Source organism: Macaca thibetana, chromosome 7 (assembly GCF_024542745.1).
Source record: "Macaca thibetana thibetana isolate TM-01 chromosome 7, ASM2454274v1, whole genome shotgun sequence".
NCBI classification, from domain to species: Eukaryota; Metazoa; Chordata; class Mammalia; order Primates; family Cercopithecidae; genus Macaca; species Macaca thibetana.
Genome location: NC_065584.1, coordinates 101,573,769 through 101,595,764, shown reverse-complemented (window position 1 = coordinate 101,595,764; position 21,996 = coordinate 101,573,769). Strand labels below are relative to the sequence as shown.

Here is a 21,996-nt window from a genome sequence, read left to right as displayed (position 1 = left end):
ATTGCTTTTATTTAAATTTTTTTTCTTTTTATATTATCTTTTCTCTTACCCTTTTTTTTTTTTTTTTTTAAGAGTCTCTGTCACTCAGGCTGGAGTGCGGTGGTAGCAACTTCCGCGTCTCAGATTCAAGCGATTCTTCTGTCTCAGCCTGGGATTACAGGCACGTGCCACCATACCCAGCTAATTTTTAAATATTTTTGATAGAGATGAGGGTCTCTCCATATTGGCCAGGCTCATCTTGAACTCCTGGTCTCAAGTGATCCACCCGCCTTGGCCTCCCAAAGTGCTAGGATTACAGGCGTGAGCCACCGCACCCAGCCTTATTGTTGTCTTTTTTTTCAAAATTTTTCATCAGTGGTTGGTTGAATCTGCAGTTAAGGAGGAACAACTGTACTTCATTCACTAAGGCTGGGTTCTAGATCTAGCTGCTCCATGAGTCCTTCCTTGCTTAATTGTTTTTTTTTTTCCTGGACTGATTTTCGTCTAAGCTTCTAAAGTACAGATAGCCTTAACATAAATTTCTTTTCCTCCTGGTTAAAATGAGAATTTACTTAACTGCCAACCTGCACAATGCTAGGTGCACTGGAGGTAGTCAGGTACTTAAATAAGCCTGCTGAAACGCCAGGAAGTGTCCCCAGGGACATGCAGAACTGACCTGTTCCTCAGGACTTCAGGTTGAATGAAGGCTTGGATCAAGGCTGTGTAGTTGGACCACAATAATTATAAATAATCTCTCATAGAATTGCCTTCCCTGAATTGAATTAAATTTTAAAACCCTGGCATTTTTCGAGGGTTGAGGAAATTAATTACCTACTGCATTTGCTATTTAAAAAAAGTTGTGGGAGGACATTGTCTGTCACATCACTCAAGGTCCCCTTACATAAAGTCCCACATTTTTTTTTTAATAATTCTGTGCCAGATAAGCCCTGTTTCCACTGAGTATCTGTTATGACACTGGGTGAAAAGCACAATATATGTTAGCTCTCTTTCCATTTTGGAAACCATAGGTCTGACTGGGTTTCCCTTTTCTGCCAACAGAAAGCTCAGATAAGTTAATTAAAGCATAATCACATGCATTAAAGCTTTATCACATACATAATTGTTGTGTATGTTGACATACATATTTTCCTTTCCAGGGTTTTAAAATTTCTCCTTAGATTTTCTTAGTTACTATTTTAATGCTTTGTTCTAATAATAAAAATATTTGTAGTCATTAATTTTGGGAAATAGAAAAAAAGAAATTGCCAATAGTCTTATAACCCAGTGATTTTAGCATTCATAAAGATTTGAATACATAGTTTTCCTTCTGTATCTTTAGAAATTGCCAAGTAAAAGAGTCTAGAAGTCATAGTGGCTTCAACTGTTCATTCTCTCATGTAAAAGAAGTCCTGAGATAGGCAGTCTAGATCTGATATGGTGGCTCCATTAAGTTGTCAGGAATTCAGATTTCTGTCTCTCTGCCCTGCTGTCATCTTAATGGGGCTCCTAGAGAGACCTCAAGGTCACTTCAGGGCCCGAGACAGCTGTTAGAGTTGCAGCCATGTTTTCTGCATTCCAGGGACGCAAGAAGGGAAAAGGGCAGACAAAGGGTGAACTCCCTGCCCTCTAAGGAGCCTTCCCAGAAATTAGATCAACCCCTCCAGAGCTGACCATAATTTAGTTACGTGGACTCACCTAGCTAAGGGAAGCGGGAGTATGTAGTTTTTTTCAGCTGGGCACATTTCCCAGGTTTCTCTACTAAGGATGAAGGGGACATTTACTATCAGAAAGCAGTTAGCAGTCTTACACATTTCCAGATCCTTCGCTATGTGTATAGATTCACTAAGGGTGTTATCTTGAAGCTGTCTCAAGTAGTTTGTGGAAAGAGTTAAGGTATAAATAAACCTCAGTGAAAATATCAATAAATAAGCCGGGCGCGGTGGCTCACGCCTGTAATCCCAGCACTTTGGGAGGCCGAGACGGGCGGATCACAAGGTCAGGAGATCGAGACCATCCTGGCTAACACAGTGAAACCCCGTCTCTACTAAAAATACAAAAAATTAGCCGGGCGCAGTGGCGGGCGCCTGTAGTCCCAGCTACTCAGGAGGCTGAGACAGGAGAATGGCGTGAACCTGGGGGCGGAGGTTGCAGTGAGCTGAGATCGCGCCACTGCACTCCAGCCTGGGTGACAGAGCGAGACTCCGTCTCAAAAAAAAAAAAAAAAAAAAAAGAAAATATCAATAAATAAAAGGCACTACATCTTGTTATCCTATCAGCTTTGCCACTCTTGCCTTTCCATCATTTTTTCTAGGAATTTTTTATTTTTATATATATATAGAGAGAGAGATCGTATATTTTTCAAATATTCAGTCAACACAGACCTTTTCAGGGCTAGAAGGGACCTTAGATGCTTTTATCCAAAGATTGCATATTCAGATGTTTACGGGGACCATTCAGGTACTGTAAATGATTAAAGCGGGCCAGGGGTCAGTGTTGAGGACCCCATAATAGGGAGTGGTGGGGACTGTGGCCACCTGGAGAGAGCTTGCTGGGTCTGAAGGGGGCAGCCCTGCTCAGCTCTGTCCATTGTCGTGGTGTGACAATGCTGGCCCTGTGTTGCCAAATCTTCTGATTTTATTTCCAAGAGAAATCAGAAATCTAGATTTTTATCTGAAATCTCCTGGTGTTAATAATATGGCAATGAATAAATTTGTTTTTTAAATGCCAACTGAATGCAACACTGCCCCGTGGACTGCCAGTTTAGGATCTTTGATCGGGTCCATGCCCTGTTTTTCATTTGGCAGCCAAGCCTGTGGGGTCAGGTGGCCTATCATGTGGCTGAAGACTTTGCTCTTCCGGCCTACCTCACCACAGCCTAGCCTATGACTAATTTGTCTCAGAATAGGGACAGATAATAATTGGAAGTTAGGCAGGACTGTTCCGAAGGTTAATTGATTCTTTCTTTCAACTGGCTTTGATTTTCTTCTGATGTCATTTTGGTGTGGTAGAATCAGAAAAAAAAAATTGGGCTTGAATCCCAGCTCTGCTGTTTACAGCTGTCTGACTTTGGGCAAGTCTCTGGTGTCTCGTGTGTGTCTCCTGCACCATGCATTTTCTTGCTTGCCTCTCTCTCTTTCTCTACTTACCTGCCTTCAAGTAGCACAGCATGGTGATTAAGAGGAGGATCTCTTGGGCCAGATATAAATGCTGGCTTTTCTACCCCGCAGCTGTATGACACTGGGCAAGTAACTTAAACTTCCTATGCCTCAGTTACCTTGTCTATAAAATGGGGTAATAATAGCATCTACCTCATAGGGTATGGGAAGGATTAAATGAGCTAGCATATGTCAAATTTGAAGAACAGAGCTTAGCACGTAGATAGTGCTGCATAAACATTGGCTGTTTCCCCCATGTTCTCTCTTTTTGCTTCTGCTTTTTTGCAAGCCATAGATCTTTTAGCAGATTCTTGCAGTAGGCTCAGCTCAGGTCCCCCATCTCACAGCGAGCACTTTTAGCTTCTGGCACTTCTTAGCAGCCAGCCTCTGGCCCCAGTCTGAACTGAGACCCTACAAGCAATGCAATCCCCTACCCATTGCTTTTGGCCCTGTTCTGTTTCTGGTACTTTGGTTTTGAGCCCATCTGTGCCCTATTACTTTTCTCAGCTCATATTTTTTCCTGTCCCTGCTGTATGTTTGGAAGAGAACAAATGAGGGGACTGGCTGTGCTGTCTTGATCTCAAACCTTGCTAAGTGATTTCATTGGTCACACAGAGATGTTACCTGTCCTGTTAGGCATTTCTGGAGATTATATTGTGAGATAAAGGTTCAAAGCAATGTGAATTGGCTTTAGCCAGAATGAGGAACACAGCAGAAAACTTGCCCTAGAAACCAGAGAGAGCCTGTCAGTCTTGGTGGATTCACAAAGCCTTCTCGCAGCAGGCTTGTTAAAAAGGCCAAACGTTCAAAAGTGTGGCATACATGTTAATTAACCAAATTGTCTTTTCCCTAAAGACTTTAAATGCAGAGAAACTTAGACTGTGCTTACGTTTCAACTTTAAAACATCACCATCCAATCTTTTTAGCTTTTAGGTTAGTTTGAATAAGAGATCTGACCTGATCGGCCCAACTGTACAACTCTTCAAGGAAAATTCATATTTGCAGTGAGAAGAATAAATAACATTGGTATGTATTGCTGAGACTCTTATTTTTGCTTCTCCTCCCCTTATGTTAGGAAGCAGTGAGTAGAAGTGGGAAGGAAAGAACTTACTTGTTTGATTTAGTAAGTCCACTCCAAACCAACAAGAAACTACTTGCTGCATTACCCTGTTCTCTTTCCAACAAAGGTGATGAGGAAGAACTTCCAGTTCAGTTCCATATTACCAGCGTATAGTCAGAGAATTTCTGGTGGATTTTAGTTTTGGTCCTCTAATAGAATGTGGAGACTTAGAAGCCTATATTAACAAGCTGCATCATCTTGGACATTTGTTTAGCCTTCGTTTGGCATCCGTGGCGGGTTCGGACAAGGTGAGGAATGGGAGCTACAGATTAAACCTATTGGGCATCTTAGTGCAGTGCTGTGTACTTTTTTAGGCCACAGACCCTTTTTAGATAATCTGATTAAAGCTGCCAACTCTCTCCCCAGAAAACTGCTTATGTGCACAAACTTTCATGTGATTTCAGGGGGCTCTTAGACCCTAGGATCCCATGGGGAACCCACAGACCCCAAGTTAAGGATCCTTGTTTTAGGGGTTTATAGATAGCTTTTAGGGGATATGACCCCAGGAGTGAGGAGAAGTGTCACCAGAAGTTAAGTTTTTTGGTTTTTTGTTTTTGAGATGGAGTTTCGCCCTTGTCCCCAGGCTGTAGTGCAGTGGCATGATCTTGGCTCACTGCAACCTGTGCTTTCCGGATTCAAGTGATCCTCCTGCCTCAGACTCCCAAGTAGCTGGGATTACAGGCATATGCCACCACACCTGGCTAATTTTTGTATTTTTGGTAGAGACAGGATTTCACCTTGTTGGCCAGGCTGGTCTGGAGCTCCTGACCTCAAGTGGTCTCCTTGGCCTCCCAAAGTGCTACGATTACAGGCGTGAGCCATGGTGCCCAGCGCAGAAGTTAAGTTTTAAGAAAACTGTCTCCTCACAGAAGTTCAGTGTAGCTGAGTTTATATTAATGGTCTAGCCTTGATTTGAAATTGTGTCAGGTAAGTTTAAAAAAATCCTTGTCTTGCCCTGATGGTGGAAGACTAGTTACAGAGCTGTGATCTTTTATTTCCTTTCATTATTGAATTGGGAATCCCTGCCAGAGATTGTCTGCCAAAGTGACCTTGAGTTTAGAAAAGGGTTTCTGAGTCCTTTCTGGACTTGCTGTAGGTCTTAGGAAAGTTCGGTTGGTTATACCCCAAACACAGTTGGTGGAGATTGTTTTGTTCTGCCTATCCTGTCTCCGGCACTGGCTACCAGAGCTCTCATGATGACAGTTGTTAGCAGAGGCTACTTGAAACCATTCCAGGGGAAGCTGTTGCCATAGCTACCTTGGCTGTGAGAGTTACCATTTTCTCTTTTTTGTTAGCTTGTGTTTTCCCTGATTTTTAAGGTAACAGCTGATGTTTTGTTTTTCTGCCGAGCAGCAAGGAAAATACTGGATTTTTGTTGCTGTTGCTTTTGTCATTGTTGATGTTTGGTTTTATATGTTTGGAGGGGCGTGTGTTGTATATAAGGTGAAGTTACTTCAAAAGATGAAGTACTGGGAAAGCTTGGGAAAGGACAGATAAGCATATATATATTGTCTGTACTCCAGTTTTAGATTTTGGCCTAGTGGTCAATTTGGTTTACTTTTAACCTAATTTTGGACTAATGGCTACAGTCAGCCTCCACAGGGGGGAAAAAAAAACAACTAACCAAGCTCTCACACCTGAAACCCTTAGGAGCCAGGATTGCTGTGACCTGGGCTGAGTCTGACTCAGACTCCAGCACTGGGGAGCCTCTGGGGAGCAGATGGCTGAGTCAGACTGAGGTTGCTTTATCTCAGCCTGCTCTGCAAATAAAGGGGTGAGGCCAGCAGGCAGTACAACCACACCTGGTGGCACCAGCAGTCCTTTCCGGGTTTCTGTTCAAGGCTGTAAACACAACACTTAACACACACCTGGGGCACAAGGTTCAGGTAAAGTCTACAGAGAGGAAAAAAAAAACAAAAGGATGACCTGTTAACAAAAATCAAAGTTCTACTCGTGGTCCTGTTGCCACCACTTTGACTGATCTTATTTTTACCCCTCCGATAAAGAACACTGTTCTTAGCATTTTTCGATTTTTTGATTTGCTCATCTTAGAAATGCTTGTGAGATTATAAAAAGAAAACACAGTACCTAGTTTATCCATGCTCACACTGTTTGTGATTTGGATTATGGCCAGTTGATTAGTAGCTGCAAGGTGCTGGCAGTGTCTGCCTGGCAGGAGCCTATGGAAACATCTGAACTGTGGCACACCATCACTGGCAGTGTCTCTTAGCCCACCATGCATCTGTAGGGTTGTGGGCATCACCTGTCCTCACTGTGCTTGTAAACCTAGACCTATGCCTCTGCTCCCCAGATCAAGATGAATGCCATGCTGGAGACCCCCGAGCTCCCAGCCGTGTTTGATGGAGTGAAGCTGGCTGCAGTGGCTGCTGTGCTGTACGTGATTGTCCGGTGTTTGAACCTGAAGAGCCCCACAGCACCACCTGACCTCTACTTCCAGGACTCGGGCCTCTCACGCTTTCTGCTCAAGTCCTGTCCTCTTCTGACCAAAGAGTGAGTAGACCTCATGCCCTCTGTATGCTCAGCTGCTGATGTATTTGGCTTTGTGTGATGTTCAAAGAAGAATCTTATCCCATCGTGTCCTTAAGGCATCAATGGGATATGGCGTCACTGGTGTTAAAATAGCCACAGTCTGATTGCAGTCTAGTGTTTGAATCCTGGAGGGTAGGAGAGAATCAGATCTCTGTTGCCTGAAACATTCCTTCCTCCACAGTGTGATGTCATTATCCATGACAGGGACTTTGCAGAAAATAGTAGTCATTTTTAGGCAGATATGGAAAAGTTGGACAGTATTCTAGTCCTTTAACAAATGCTTTGTTGCCAGTTCTAGGATGGAGGAACTATCCTCACCCAAAATAATTAATAAGCAAAAAAGCACAGATCCAATAGTTGAGTACTCTTCATCTACCTTGTTGAAAAATGTACCAAGCATTAGCTAAGAGAATGCACTTAAAGAGAGTGCTTTGTCTGAGTGAACCAGGTTTCCGTATAGAAGCCCAGATCTGTATTTTTTTTTAAGAGTCTCGCTCAGTCACCCAGGCTGGAGTACAGTGGCATGATCTCGACTCACTGCAACCTCCACCTCCCGGGTTTCAGCGATTCTGGTGTCTCAGCCTCTGGAGTAGCTGGAATTACAGGTGTGCTCTTTAGTAGAGACGGGGTATCGCCATGTTGGCCAGGCTGGTCTCGAACCTGCCTCGATCTGCCTGCCTCGGCCACCCAAAGTGCTGGGATTACAGGCATTAGCCACTGCACCTGCCCCCAGATCTGTATTTTGGAGACAGCAGGGGAGGCCTCTGCTTCTGATAGAAGAAACCATAGTTGTAAAATGAAGGGAGTCTACACTCTGTGTCACACATACTGTTTTCTTTCTTTTTTTTTTTTGAGACAGAGTCTCACTGTGTCACCCAGGCTGGAGTCCAGTGGCCGGATCTCAGCTCACTGCAGGCTCCGCCTCCCGGGTTTACGCCATTCTCCTGCCTCAGCCTCCCGAGTAGCTGGGACTACAGGTGCCCGCCACCTCACCCGTCTAGTTTTTTGTATTTTTTAGTAGAGATGGGTTAGCCAGGATGGTCTCGATCTCCTGACCTTGTGATCCTCCCGTCTCGGCCTCCCAAAGTGCTGGGATTACAGGCTTGAGCCACCGTGCCCGGCCTACACATACTGTTTTCAAGAGATGCAGTGTTCACCTTTTCCCTGTGGATGTCTTCTGAATGACTGTGTCTTCCTCTGGGGCTCAGGCCAAGCCTCGTGCACAGTCGGTCTGAATTCGTCTCCTTTCTTGTCATGCTGCTTCACTCGCTTTGTACTTCTTCAAGCTTACTCCATTCTGCCTGTGCCTTCTCAGACTGCAGCTACTCAGGGAGATGTCTTCCTCAAGTGTGTCCCTTGAGCACATGACTAACGCAGCTGCTAAGACCCGATGGTGGTAGAAGCTCTTCCCTGCATCCTGATACCACCTCTCGTCCCCTCTCTTGGCTGTTGGGGACACTGGGTGAATGATTCTCTTCTAAGAGCAGACAAATGGGCAACCAACATCTGAGAGTTTGGGCCCCTGCTTTGTGTAGTTGTCTAGTTAATTTTCATATGCTGTTTGCCAAGGATGAACAGCTACCATTATGGGCTTTGGGTGTTTTGGGTGTTGACGTGTGGTATTCTTATGCAGTTTTCTCATAGTTGTGACGGTGATGCCATGACCCCAAGTCAAGAGATATGTTGCCTAATAGTGGTGGACACTATAAATGTCATCATATTGAATTTGGAACTGCCCCTGCTGAGGGGACTTTTCATTACAGTAGGCTTCACGGCCAGGCACAAGAGCAAGGACATGGTGTTCTTTTTTTTTTTTTTTTTTTTTTTTTTTTTTTTTTTTTTGAGACGGAGTCTTGCTCTGTCACCCAGGCTGGAGTGCAGTGGCCGGATCTCAGCTCACTGCAAGCTCCGCCTCCCGGGTTTTTACGCCATTCTCCTGCCTCAGCCTCCCGAGTAGCTGGGACTACAGGCGCCCGCCACCTCGCCCGGCTATTTTTTTGTATTTTTTAGTAGAGACGGGGTTTCACCGTGTTAGCCGGGATCGTCTTTCGATCTCCTGACCTCGTGATCCGCCCGTCTCGGCCTCCCAAAGTGCTGGGATTACAGGCTTGAGCCACCGCGCCCGGCCAGGACATGGTGTTCTTATATGCAGTGTTTGCAGTTAAAAATCAGCTCTGTAAAGGGTATGCATAGTATATGTTTTGAAAATCATCCAGTATTTTTCATAGTTGTATTTTGAATGTTTCTTTCTTTCTTCTTTTTTTTTTTTTTGTTTTTGAGACAGAATCTCACTCTGTCCCCCAGGCTGGAGTGCAGTGGCATGATCTCAGCTCACTGTAACCTCCACCTCCCAGGTTCAAGCAATTCTCCTACCTTAGCCTCCCCAGTAGCTGGGACTACAGGCATGTGCCACCATGCCTGGCTAATTTTTGTATTTTTTGGTAGAGATGGGGTTTCACCATGTTGACGAGGCTGGTCTTGAACTCCTGACCTCAGGTGATCCACCTGCCTCAAAAGTGCTGGGATTACAAGCATGAGCCACAGCGCTCAGCCTGAATTTTTTTGATACTTAATTTAGATCAATAATTTCGACTGACTACTGAAATTTGCACTCACTTTCAGCTGTCAGTTTGGGTAGGACTGCTAGGCCCAGTTCTTTGGTCATCTCATTTTTAGAGAGCTCTTGAAAACCAAAGTATTTAAAACCCTGCAAGTTTCTGTGCAGATGAGTGCAAATTTCCACCCAGTATTGGTTCCTGAGTAATTAGAGGGAGGAAGCCATGCAAAAGCTGCTATTGCCCAGGCTCCAGAAAAGCATCATGTAAGGTTTGATTCCATACTAATTGTTCAAAGTGTAGAAGAAAGCTGATTGTGGCAGTTTTTACCTCCTTTTCTTTTTTTTCTTTTAAAAATAATCCAGAGACATTAAGCCCAATAGTTTCTCTTTGCTTTTTTCCCTCCCTGGCACATTTTCTTGATGAGTCTAAGGTGTGACCTCTACTGAAATGGCTCCCACCCACCTCCTTAGGAGGTGGAAGTGCATCCCCAGCCCCATCTCCTTGGACCTTGTGGCTGTGTTTAGAAAATTAGCATCAGCCTGAGCCAGGGGCATCAACATGGAGCTCCCTGGTCACTGGCTGATTGCCTGAACTAGGGAGGGGTGGAGGTCAGCCTAGGTTAAAGGCAGACCTGATGATCATTTAGGAGTTAGCTATGGTTTGAAGGTGTATGTGAAGGGACAAATTCTCCAGAACCAATTTACTTCCAAAGCCTCTGCTTTTGATGATAGGACCAGCCCTTTTAAAGCATGTTGGAGCATTGCTTAAGCAGCTAAATTCTAAACACCCGAGCAGTCTGACTTCAGCATGACAAATGACTAAAGGGCAGAATTCACTTTATTGCCCCTCCATCCTTCAACTCACCCCTTATTTCTGTTTTAGTTTTTAATTTTAGGAATCACTGTATCCTGTGTTCATGTCTCATATCACCAAAATGTTTTCACATTACTACTCTCTTTTGTCCATGTTACTACTGCATTTGAAATTTATTGAGTACCTTTCATAGACATTATGCCATTCAGTCTTAACCAACCTTGAGGTTGGATTCATTTTTCCTTTCATTTTAGGGATGAGGAAACTGAGAGTAGCAGAGAGGGAAACTGAACCCAAACTGGAGTGTGACACCAGGTTGGCTGCCTTCTTATCTGTGGGGAAGTGAACAGGGACTTTTCTTGGGTACAGGTGAGAGAACTGAGGCAGAGGCCAGCCCCCGATGACAGTCCCTGGGTGACCTTTGTTTCCCATCTGACCTTCTTTCTGTTTCTGTCACTCCATTGGAAGTTACTGTCGCCCAAGGTCTTTTTCTGTGTCACATGTCTGTAACAAACTCCCATGTGTTGGAAGCTAAGGGCAGGAAACACGTCTGTTATGAGGGAAAGTGCTTCTCCTGGGACTTTGAAGATTTTTTTCCTACAAGGAAGGCTGTCTGCAGCCTTGACAACCACTCGCCTAGGCTGGAAAATTCTGTTAACTGATTTACAACAAGCTATTAATATTATTCAGTAATCCTGACCGCGGGTAGCTGGTTATGATGACATGTGCGGAATCAGGACATGTCCTCTTACTGTTCTGGTATAGAAAAAAAGTTGATGAAAGGTGAACATTGAAAGCATGCTTAAGGAGCAGGGATTACTGTTTTCCCCTCTCAGCATTAAAGTCAATTTGAAAATCTGTTTTAAGATGATATACCCAAAGATACATTATAAATGAATCTTTTAATGTCTGCAGGAAAACTTTGCTTCAGTGGGATGTTATGTCTCTTGTTCACTTAGAAACAGATCAATATTTACCTAGTGATTCATTTTTTGTTCTCACGAAGTGTTTACTTTTAGTGAAACGAGCAGACGCCCAGTTCAGAATTATGACAAAAATCTAGATAGTCACATAAATCTTTTTTTCTGAATAAAAACCTTAATGCATATTCATTTTCTTAAATAGAAAAGGTAGAGCACACAAAAATTACCAATAAATGTTATAGCTCTTTCTTTTTTCTTTTATGAGACAGAGTCTCACTCTGTCGCCCAGGCTGGAGTACAGTGGAGCGATCTCGGCTCACTGCAACCTCTGCTTCCGGGGTTCAAGCGATTCTCCTGCCTCAGCCTCCTGAGTAGCTGGGATTACAGGCATGTGCCACCACACCCAGCTAATTTTTGTATTTTTAGTAGAGACAGGGTTTCACCCTGTTGGTCAGGTTGGTCTCAAACTCCTGACCTCATGATCCACCTGCCTCGGCCTTCCAAAGTGCTGGGATTACAGGCGTGAGCCACCGTGCCTGGCTTTATAGCTCTTTTGGAATTTGTCTAACAGGTTTTTCAGTTTTTTCAGAAAACCTCCCACATGAAAAAAAAATTATAATTCTACCCAGAGATAACGCGCTATTAATATGTGGGCAATCATCCCTGTAGTTTTCCTTCTGCTTATACTTGCCCCCACAAAATCACAGTGATAGATATTGTTTGGTAACCTGCTTTCACCAAACCATGATGAACGTTGCCATGAACATTCACCCATGCTGCTACCTATCTACTCACATTTGATTTTTTATAGCTTCAGAATTCTGTCATTCATTCAAATTTCCTCATGGCTGCTGGCAACAGTTGGGTAGAGAAAGACCTTTGAATTGAAATTTGAACTAGGATGCAAACCTAGGTCTTCTACCTCTAAACTGGCCACAGAACCCCAGACAAAATGATAGCCCCTCTGGTCCTTGGTTTCCTTCTATGTAAAATGAAATAGGTATGTCTCCCATGGTGCCCTTCAGCACGGACATCTTCTGATTCTGGTACCTTTGCTTTGTTAGCAAGCATCAGAGTGGTCTTTTTAGGGGAAGGACCCTGGGAGAGTGTCCCTGACTGCAGGGTAAAGAGACTGGTTTTCTTGTGTGTTTGTCTTCTTCTGACTATTCCCAGCCCCCGTACTCCTGGACAGGCTGGCACTGTCTCCGTTTGACTTTTTTTTTAAAGTACTTTTTTAAGCTATCATTTACATACAGTAAAATATACAAATCTTACGTATATAGCTCAGGGGCTTTTGTGTATGTATTCAGCTGTGTAATTACCAGTCCCTTGGGTGTTTCCAAACGTGTACTATGACCTCCCTGCCTCTGACCCACCCGTCTGTCATAATACTACTCGAGTTGGCTTCCTCACGCAGGCCAGCAGCTGAGGCATGAACCTACCTGTCCAGCCTCATTACTCACAGCATTCTCTCATTGCCTGTGAAGTACCTGACCTTTGGGCTGTTGTCTCCCCACTATCCCAAATCCCCTCTTTTTTCTCAGCACAAAATGCCTCTTATCCTATAAGAAAACTTAAATAGCATCAATTCTGCTTTTAAGAGACAGAGTCTCACTCTGTTGCCCAGGCTGGAGTGCAGTAGTACAATCATAACTCACTGTCACCTCAAACTCCCGAGCTCAAGCTGTCTTCCTGCCTCAGTCTCCCAAGTAGCTGGGACTACAGGTGTGCACCACCATACCCAGCTAATTTTTAAGAAATTGTTATAGAGACAGAGTCTCATTATGTTGCCCAGTCTGGTCTCAAACTTCTGGCCTTAAGCCATCCTTCCATCTTGGCCTCCCAAAGCGCTGGGATTTCAGGTGTGAGCCTCTGTGCCCTGCCCTAAATAGCACACATTCTGAGCTACTATTCTCTAACTTGCCCCCCTACTCCTCTTTAGCCAGAATGAGCCCTTCTTCCATCTTCCTACCATATTTCCCCAACATATAACTTCTGTGTTCATTTAAAATGTTCCATCTTGTTTTATGAGAATTTGTGTCTCTTTTCTTTATCACTGGAATGTATACCCCAAATCAAGAGCCACATACTTGGGGAGACAGAACAGGATTCCTGGTGGTTCCAAATCTCAAGTACAATGCTGTCCTGTATCTCATTTTCCATAAACAGGTATAAGTGAATGATGTTCTCATTTTGGCAGACGCCGTGTGTGCCTGCCCAGGAGAAACAAACTGCACTGTCTCCGGCTTGTTCAGTGGCACTCCAGGGAATCAGGTGTACCTTCAGCTCTGACAGAGCTTTGTTGATCTGGGAAGGCTCTACCTTGTTTCTGGAAGAAGATGGATTGTTTATGGTCTTAAATTAAGGCCGGACAATATTAGGCATATGCATAATGGCAGTTCACAGCCTCCACCCTTCCCTCTGGGCCTGGCTGAAGTTTTTATCACCAGGTCCCGGTTGGAAAGTAGACAGGCAGCAGGTGTCCTGTCTCTGGAAGCCTGCTATTAAAATGTACATACTCCCCTGTGGGAAGCGGGCTGCTGCTTTTTCACTCATTAGCAAGCTTGCCAGTATGGGCTGTCTTACAGCTAAAGCTGAAGGCATTTAGGAGGAGTGTGATGGAGGGCTTAGCTAATAGGCCTAAAAACAAAGAGTTGAGTTTTCTTCACTGGATCCAAGAGACATCTAGAAGCCCCTGCAGAGTCCAGAGAAGGGAGGCAGTGTGATGAAGACCACAGCCACATGTGTGTGGGTACTTTCTTCCCCAGAGATGAAAATGTAATCGCTTTCTTCTGCAACCAGCTGCCACCTGTATTAGTAAGAACGGGACATTATTGTTCTCTGTGGATTTGAGAGACACCTGAAACTTAGGAGTGAGGGGCATACCCACTAACACCAAGCCAAAAATAGCAGTTGGCTCTCCTATGCCATGGTGCCCTCTCCGGACGTGTCCTCCTGGAAGCTGCTTCAGGTAGTCATAAGAGAATGGGGGGAGCCCTGTGGCCCTTCCATAGACCGTAATGGATTCATTACGGTCTGTGGTTTTCCCTTTTTCTCTTCACTCACTGGAGTACAAGAGTACAAAAGAGAATCCAATTGGAATGCCGTTCTCATCATAATGTGTCCAAACTTTTAGTTCCCTGCCAATTAGTCATCCATCAGTTTTGGTTAATGAACATTTGAGGATCTACTTCTCTGAGACTCATTGTGGGGAGGCATTTTTAAAATATCATTTTGTCAAGCTTTTTAATTATGGAAATTTTCTAGAGGCACTTTTTAAAAATCAGTTTCCTCACAAATGTGCTTCCTAATTATTTCTCTTTTTCTTTCTTTCTCTTTTTTTTTTTTGAGACAGTGTCTCACTCTGTTACCCAGGCTGGAATACAGTGGCACAATCGTGGCTCATTGCAGCCTCAACCTGCTGGGCTCAAGAGATCCTCCCATCTCAGCCTCCCAAGTGTCTGGAAACAAAGGTCCACACCACCATGCCTGGCTAATTTTTAAAAATATATTTGTAGAGACAAGGTCTTACCATGTTGCACAGGCTGGTCTTAAACCCCTGGGCTAGCGATCCTTCAGCCTCAGCCTCCCAAGTGCTGGGATTACAGGTGTGAGCCACCACACCCAGCCCCTAATTATTTCTAATAAAGCAGAGCAAATCTATTTTTGATTTTTCTCTCGAACAGTGCCAACTCCCTCTCTATTGTTTTTGTACATACTTACTTCTTAACAGTAAATATCAATTTTTCTTTTATCTGCCCCAAATAAGAGCTCAGTTCTGTATGTACAAGCACTATATTTATCATAGATGTGCAAAATATGCTATTTTTGTCCTACTGTACCAAGGAAGTATTAAATAATTAGAAGTACACTACAGAAAAGCACTAATTCAAATTTCTCTGATACTGCAATATATGGAGTTATTTTCTGGATCTAAAGAGCACGGGACTCCATATATGAAACGGCCACTCCTTCCATTTTCTTCTCTGCCTCCTTGTTATAAAGCTGTTTCTTTGCAGAGGCAGTACCAATGCAGAGGCCGGGGTTAGGAGCTTTGAGATGGACAGTTGGTGTTTTCTCAATCTTAAAGCATCAGGCAAATGCAACTTCACACACTCCCTTCCAGTCAGATTGCCACCCTAGGCCCCTCCTAGGTAAAAAATTCTGGAGCCAGCACAGCTTATTTATTTATAGCAAGTTAAAGCTGAAAAGAATTTCATTATCTTCGAGTTAAATTTCTCTTAATTCCCTCTTGCTCACAGACATTCCACATCAGATTTAGATCCTTTCCTTCTTGGCTGAACACTAAAGCTTTGTCCTTTTCACAGGATAAATTCCTAATTGCCAAGAACCTTAATTCCATTGACCTGACTTGATCTGTTTTAAGAGTTGTGCAGGCTGGGCGTGGTGGCTCACACCTGTAATCCCAGCACTTTGGGAGGCTAGGGTGGTTAGATCATGAAGTCAAGAGATTGAGACCATCCTGGCCAACATGGTGAAACCCCGTTTCTACTAAAAATACAAAAATTAGGGCCGGGCGCAGTGTCTCATACCTGTGATCCTAGCACTTTGGGAGGCCAAGGCAGGCGGATCACCTGAGGTCAGGAGTTCGAGACCAGCCTGGCCAATGTGGTGAAACCCTGTCTCTACTAGAAATACAAAAATTAGCTGGACATGGTGGCAGGCACCTGTAATCCCAGCTACTCAGGAGGCTGAGATGGGAAAATCGCTTGATCCCGGGAGGTGGAGGTTGCAGTGAACCAAGATCACACCATTGCACTCCAGCCTGGGGAACAAGAGTGAGACTTTGTCTCAAAAAAAAAAAAAAAAAAAAATTAGCTGGGCATGGTGGCACACCTCACCCCTGTAGTCCCAGCTACTCGGGAGTCTGAGGCAGGAGAATCACTTGAACCCGGGAAGCAGAGGTTGCAGTGAGCCTAGATCACGCCACTGCACTCCAGCCTGGCAACAGAAAAAAAAAAAAAAGAGTTGTGCAAATATTTCTTTGGATATTTCTGGTAAACTATTAACAAGTGATTGGCAGAACTGTAGTGTTCTGATGTGCTTATTTTATAGCCACCAGACCTTCAGAGCATATTCACTTGCAAACTTATATTGTTAGAAAATTACTGAAAAATGGAAGACTCAAAATCATCTTGATTGAGGCTAAGTATTAAGGGCTAGCCTCAATAAGTCAAACTTTTAGGCCATTTCATCTTAAAATTGCTCATGTTTCTGGCAAAATAGCCCAAACAAAAACTGTCAAAGTAAGAAAGTTAAACTGCTGACCCTGGGACACTCTTTTTATTACCTGGCTGACCAAACATTTTGTTTGCTCAGGACTGGGGCATGGGACTGTCAGTGCTAATACCGGGGAATTCCAGGTCAAACAGGGATGAGCTCTTGCCCCTCTCGACTACTCACTATCTTGGATGTTGCCTGCCTGCCCTGTCTCTGCTCTAGCAGGTCATTTATGCAAGGGGCCAGCCACATTGGAAAGAAAAGTACCGCCATCTTGGAGGTCTCCTATATCGAATCAAGATAACCAAGTCTGAGTCTGCTGCAGAATTCATCCACATTCTCTAACCTAGATACAGATTGTAGCTTCTTCTTAGAGACTTTATTCCTTCTTATAGGAATTGCTGAAGCCTGAAAGATCTAAAAAAAGGTTCAGAATCCAAAACAGTCAAGACTCCCTTGATTTAGTTCAGATGGAAAAAGGCTCATCTCTCATGTGCCAAGCATTCTTTAAAACAACCAATTCCAGTTTCCAAAAATGTATGACCCTTATACTGCCCTATTCATCATACCTGAGTTTATTCTTCAGGGCCCTACTATGTCTCCAAAAAAGCAAAGGAAATATATGCTACAACTGATTCCATCACGTGGTATCAAATCCAGCACATGTGGATGGTAAGTGGGCCTTGGCTCCACGTATAAGGTCCTGTTTTGAGTCACCCCTCTGTGTCAGCCCTTCCCAGACTTGACTTCAGAATTCACCTTGGTCCACCATTCATCCTTAACTTTTAGCTTAAACCTCATTTGCTTTACAGGACTTGCATGGAATCAGATCTACTTTCATATTCCTTCTCAATGTGTGGTTGACTGAAAATTGCTCCACTATCCAGGAGTAGGAAATGGACCTTGTTTTTTAGAAAGTCTCAAATTTCTAAGGATAGCCAACTTTTATCAGCCTCTCATGTTTTAGTGACCCTGTGAATTCAGAGGTTGCCCATTTTTATCTCAACTGTTCTTTTTATCTGCCTGCTTCTCCGCATGCCCTCCTTCACGATGATAACACACTTTGTACTACAAAATAGTATATACTTTATTGGTAAAATAAAATTAAGACAGTAAACTGACTTGGAAAATATATTCTGGAGGGTAAATAAAAATTTTTCCTAAACTGTCAGTGCCAGTGTCATGCAGTGATATGGAGAGTTAAGAGCTGATGGCTGTTTACACTTTTCTTTGTCTGAAGCAACAGTGAGTGAAGTGACTGGCTTTAGAAGCCCAGTCTTCTTCAGCAACGTCAAGAATACTTCTCTGCAAATGGAGTCTGTTTGGGAGCCTGAGCTTTAGGGTCAGAATTTATTAGATGGTGTAATGTTTACTTAAGGAAAGCATCTTCCCGAGTTTATAAGGAAATCTACCACTCCATGAAATTCTAGAAAGCTATAACTAATACAGAAGGCTGTAGTCCTTGAAGACTTGGTTTTATGCATGATTGGATGAGATGCCGTTGCTGTTGCTACCCCACGACTGTCAGTAGTCAGACTGAGAAGTGCCCTCTACCAAGTACCAAGGGCCGGGTACTCCTCAGAGGCCCTCCATCTGCCTGAGGTAGCTGCCTGCAGTGTAGTATCATGGTGAGCCATGGAAATGAGTCAGCCATTGTGGCAGCTTGTGAACCACCCTAACTCTACCTGCTGTCAGTTTCTAATCATAGAGTGAGGGCTCAGGGTCAGCGTGGGTGCATGGCATCAAGCCACATGGCTTAACTTCTGAGATAGCCATTGTAAGAGTCTGTAATCCAAAACATTTGGGAACCCCGCCTGGAGGTCAGTGGTTGATCCAGAACCATCTGTGGCCTCCCAGGAAGGGAGAGATTTGTGAGAAACAGCAGGTTATGTTTTTCCACTCTTCCACTGAGTACTAATGCCATTGCCATGACCAACCTGACTGTCCTGTGATATGTAGCACCAAATCCTCCCACTGGGAAGACCCTGAACTGGTGTTTTCAGCCAGATCACAAAAGCTTGAACAGTAATTTCTTACTGATGTAAAGTGAGAAACTCCGTAAATGCTTTTTAAAATGTTGAAACCTGCCAAGCCACAGCAGTATGGACTTTTCCTTCCTTGGGATTTGAATAAAGGAAGATTCTTCTCAGTGAATATATATATATTATATATATATATATAAAAAATATATATATATAATTAGTCAAGTAGTAATATTTAGTAACCTGCTCTTCCAGTCTGTTCACCGTCTGTACACCATACTCAGCCCCTCCTATATCACACACAATACTTTTTCTCACATTTCCACCTTCTCTGTCTATCAGAATCCTCAGGCCTTCTCAAATCGTAGCTCTTCTAGCATCTCCTGACTTTTACCTGTCTCTTTCTCATTGGCTCTTACCTAAGGACAGGGATGGAAACAATAAGTTTCCACATATGTATCTCTCGTCACACCTCAACTGTATTCTGAGAGGCTTAAGGACAGAGACTGTCTTAAAAATTTTCTGTCTTCCCTGTGGTTGCTGCTTCTCATAGAGTCAGTATACACTAACTTTAGTAGAGTCTTTTGGTAGGAACGTGATTGACAGAGTGAGTAATTCAGGTAAGTGATAAAGGAATTTAGAGAAAGAGGGGATATTCCTGTGGTGGCTTGACTGATGAGGTCTTCCATAACCTGAAAGATTAGTTGGCTTTGGATAGATGGGACAACAGGAGAGAAGGCACGGATGTTGGTGTGAGCATGACAGTAAAATCAATTGTTTAAACAAGCACTCATGGCAGAAAACTGGCTTTGCTGCCCAGGCCAACACTTTTCACCCATCCACCTTTGTCCTTTTGTCCTGTGGACCTTCCAACCAGTCAGCAGGATAAGAAGGTGGTAGAGGCCTTGCTGCCATTGACACATATCCACGTTGTCACTGCTTTGCCCTGACCACAGCCACTCTATTCTTGGATCTTCATTTGGCTAGACTTTATCTCTTTTGTAATTCCCAAAAATGATCTTGGTGCTGCTTGCATCATGTTTGGCCCTGTCACCCAGTCTGCCCTTTGCTCACTGTGCCCTTTGATTTTGTTTGCTAATGGACTTTGGGCCCCATCACTGATCTGGTCTCTACAGTTTCTTCCTGGCCAGCTCCTCGCCAGGTCCCTATGCCACGATCTGGTGAGCTGAGAGCTGTTTGGTTGTAGCAGAGAGCCCTGGAGTCTATGGGGGGGGAGGAAGAGGAGATCAGATCATGAGAAGTCTCAAATTCCCAGAGAGGAAGAGTTTGGGCTTGATCCTGTGAGCACTGGTGGTAGGTGGTAGGAAAGGGAAGGATGGGACAAATTCCAGAGGTCTTCTAAGGTGGAATCAGTGGTATTGGTGGATAATGGAATGGCCTTGGGCATCAGAGGAAAGGACTGAATCACAGATTATACTGAGGTTACTGAGCGGTTGAGAGAATAGTCATTGACAGATATAGGGAAGTCAAATGGGGAAGCTGCTTTCTCAGGGAAAGTTGTTTAGTCTGGGGCTTGTCCACAGGATGTGCACAGGGGTATGTGCAACTGTGGCATTAGAACTTAGGTGAGAGCTCAAGACCAGATGTGTAGATTCCAGATCAGCTACAGGTAGGGGAAGTTGTGGGAGTGGGCAGAGAGAGACACTAAGGACTGATGGCTGAGGCAGGCCATGGCTAGGGTGGGAGGAAGAGCCAGAGACAGGCAGTAAGAAAGGTAGGGGGAGAACCAGGAGCCTCCAGTGTCCTGGCAGCCAGAGAAGGAAAACATAGAAGAGGGTGTCAGAAACTCAGGAAGGATGAGGGCTGACCAAAGGCCATCTACCTTGGCCAGAAAGGATCAGAGATTTTTGAGAATGTGTTTTCAGGAGTGAGGTGAATAAACAGGTCAGCGCAATAGCAACCAAAGAAGCTAGTCAGGAAACAAACGCCAGATAAGGAAGGAGAAAAAATAGAAACTGGAGGAGAAAGCCAAATTGAAGCTTTTTCCTCTAAGATTGAGAGGGTAAATCCAGGGGCCCAAGTGAGAGGGTGACGTTAGCAACCTGTTGCCCCCGGGGAATCCAGAGCCCAGGTCAGCAGTGAGACCCACCTGGGCTCAGATGCCAGCCCTGCCCCCTGCTGACCAGTGGCTTCACCTTGCCGAGCTTCTATTTCCTCGTTTGTAAGATGGGTATAATAGCACTTATTTCATAGGTTCAGTATGCTGATTTAAAAAAAAAAAAAACAGCATGTGAGATGATTTATAGGATACTTGGCATGTATAAGAGTTCAGTAAATATAGCTGCTATTATTGTAGCTATTTTTATTTTAATATTATCAGCTAGATCAGTTGTATAAATAGCAAAAGACATAATGTACACAAAGGTCACACAAGCACACCTGAATGTCAGTAGGACATCAGTGGATAAGTGGGTAAAAGGTGTGCCTAGATAAATTCCACATAAGGAAATACATGTGATAAACACCACATAACATTAAGACTTGGTAACAATAAAGTCTTAAAATATGAAATATTATTTGATACTCAGAGGAAAATATGACAATATTGTCAAAATTATAGTAAGTTGGACGTTGTATTAGTCAAAGTAAACTAGTTTATACTCTGGTAACCAATTGCCTCTAAACCTGCACATCTTAAAACCACAAATGTTTATTCCTCACTCATGCTACGTGTTTATTTCAGTGGGCAGGAGGGCTCTGCTGATTGTCGTCCCACTAGGACCCCAGCTGATGGAGGTGACATCTCAACACCTGCTTCTGTGGTCACCACCGAGCCAGGAAGAGCAATGTCACACCTCACACACTGGCTCTTAAAGGCTGCTACTGGAAATGGCACTTGGTTGTTTCCTGTTCCATTTCATTGGTTTGGGTGTCCGAGGGAGAAAACACAGTCATGAGTGCTTAGTTTCTGTTTCTGGTTGGGCCGGTAAAGCCCCTTCTTCATCACTCTTTTTCACTTATCACTAGAGACAGAAACTACAAACCATGACTTCACGCTGCTAAAAACCTGAAACAAAAGAAACAGAACAATAACAACAAAATAAGGCAGGTTGGACAAGCTTGAGAGCTTGCCCAGCCCATAGCCCACAGACTGCATGTGGCCTGGGACAGCTTTGATTGCAGCCCAACACAAATTCGTAAACTTTCTTAAAATATTATGAGATTTTTTGTGTGATTTTCTTTTAGCCCATCAGCTGTCATTAGTGTTAGTGGATTTTATGTATGGCCCAGGACAATTCTTCGTCCAGTGTGGCCCAGGGAAGCCAAAAGATTAGACACCCCTGTTTTAAAGCAAGGCTTATGCCCATGCCTAACTTGAGAAGCAGCACACACTCACCTGTGTCCAGAGAAGAGGAGAATAATCATGGCCACAGGCAGCAGCCTGTGTCACGTGGACCTCTTTCCTTCTGTCCTTCACTCCATCTCTTCTTGCCATTCAGTGCCTCTGCCTTACTGCAGGATGTCATCAGCTTTCACTTGGAAGAATGCAATAGCTTTTCCTCCATTCTCTACCCTTTCTAATTGATCTTACAGGCCACCAACTTACCTTCCTAAAGCACAAATTGATCATGCCATGCCCCTGCTTTAAACCAAGTGACTCCTCACTGTCTGTAGGGCGAGGTCCAGCATCAGCCCTCACTCCTTCTTCCCCAC

At 43.9% G+C, this 21,996-nt stretch overlaps 1 protein-coding gene and 1 non-coding gene across 7 annotated transcripts in view; both read left to right on the top strand.

Annotated features, from left to right (window-relative positions):
• Positions 1-21,996, top strand: part of ABHD2 (abhydrolase domain containing 2, acylglycerol lipase) — a 112,984-nt gene that overhangs the window by 22,948 nt on the left and 68,040 nt on the right. For 4 of the 6 annotated variants that reach the window (XM_050797673.1, XM_050797669.1, XM_050797672.1 and 1 more), the window contains 2 exons: positions 4,061-4,160; positions 6,566-6,765. In XM_050797673.1, the coding sequence (XP_050653630.1) occupies positions 6,572-6,765 (194 nt within the window). In that variant the 5' untranslated portion in view covers positions 4,061-4,160; positions 6,566-6,571. Of the gene's footprint in view, positions 1-4,060; positions 4,161-4,244; positions 4,503-6,565; positions 6,766-21,996 lie in introns of those variants that run through there. The other 2 variants (XM_050797675.1, XM_050797670.1) reach the window with 2 other exon arrangements.
• LOC126960237 (U7 small nuclear RNA) lies at positions 11,636-11,699 on the top strand. Its single transcript, XR_007727806.1, has one exon. It is a non-coding gene; the product is annotated as a U7 small nuclear RNA (small nuclear RNA).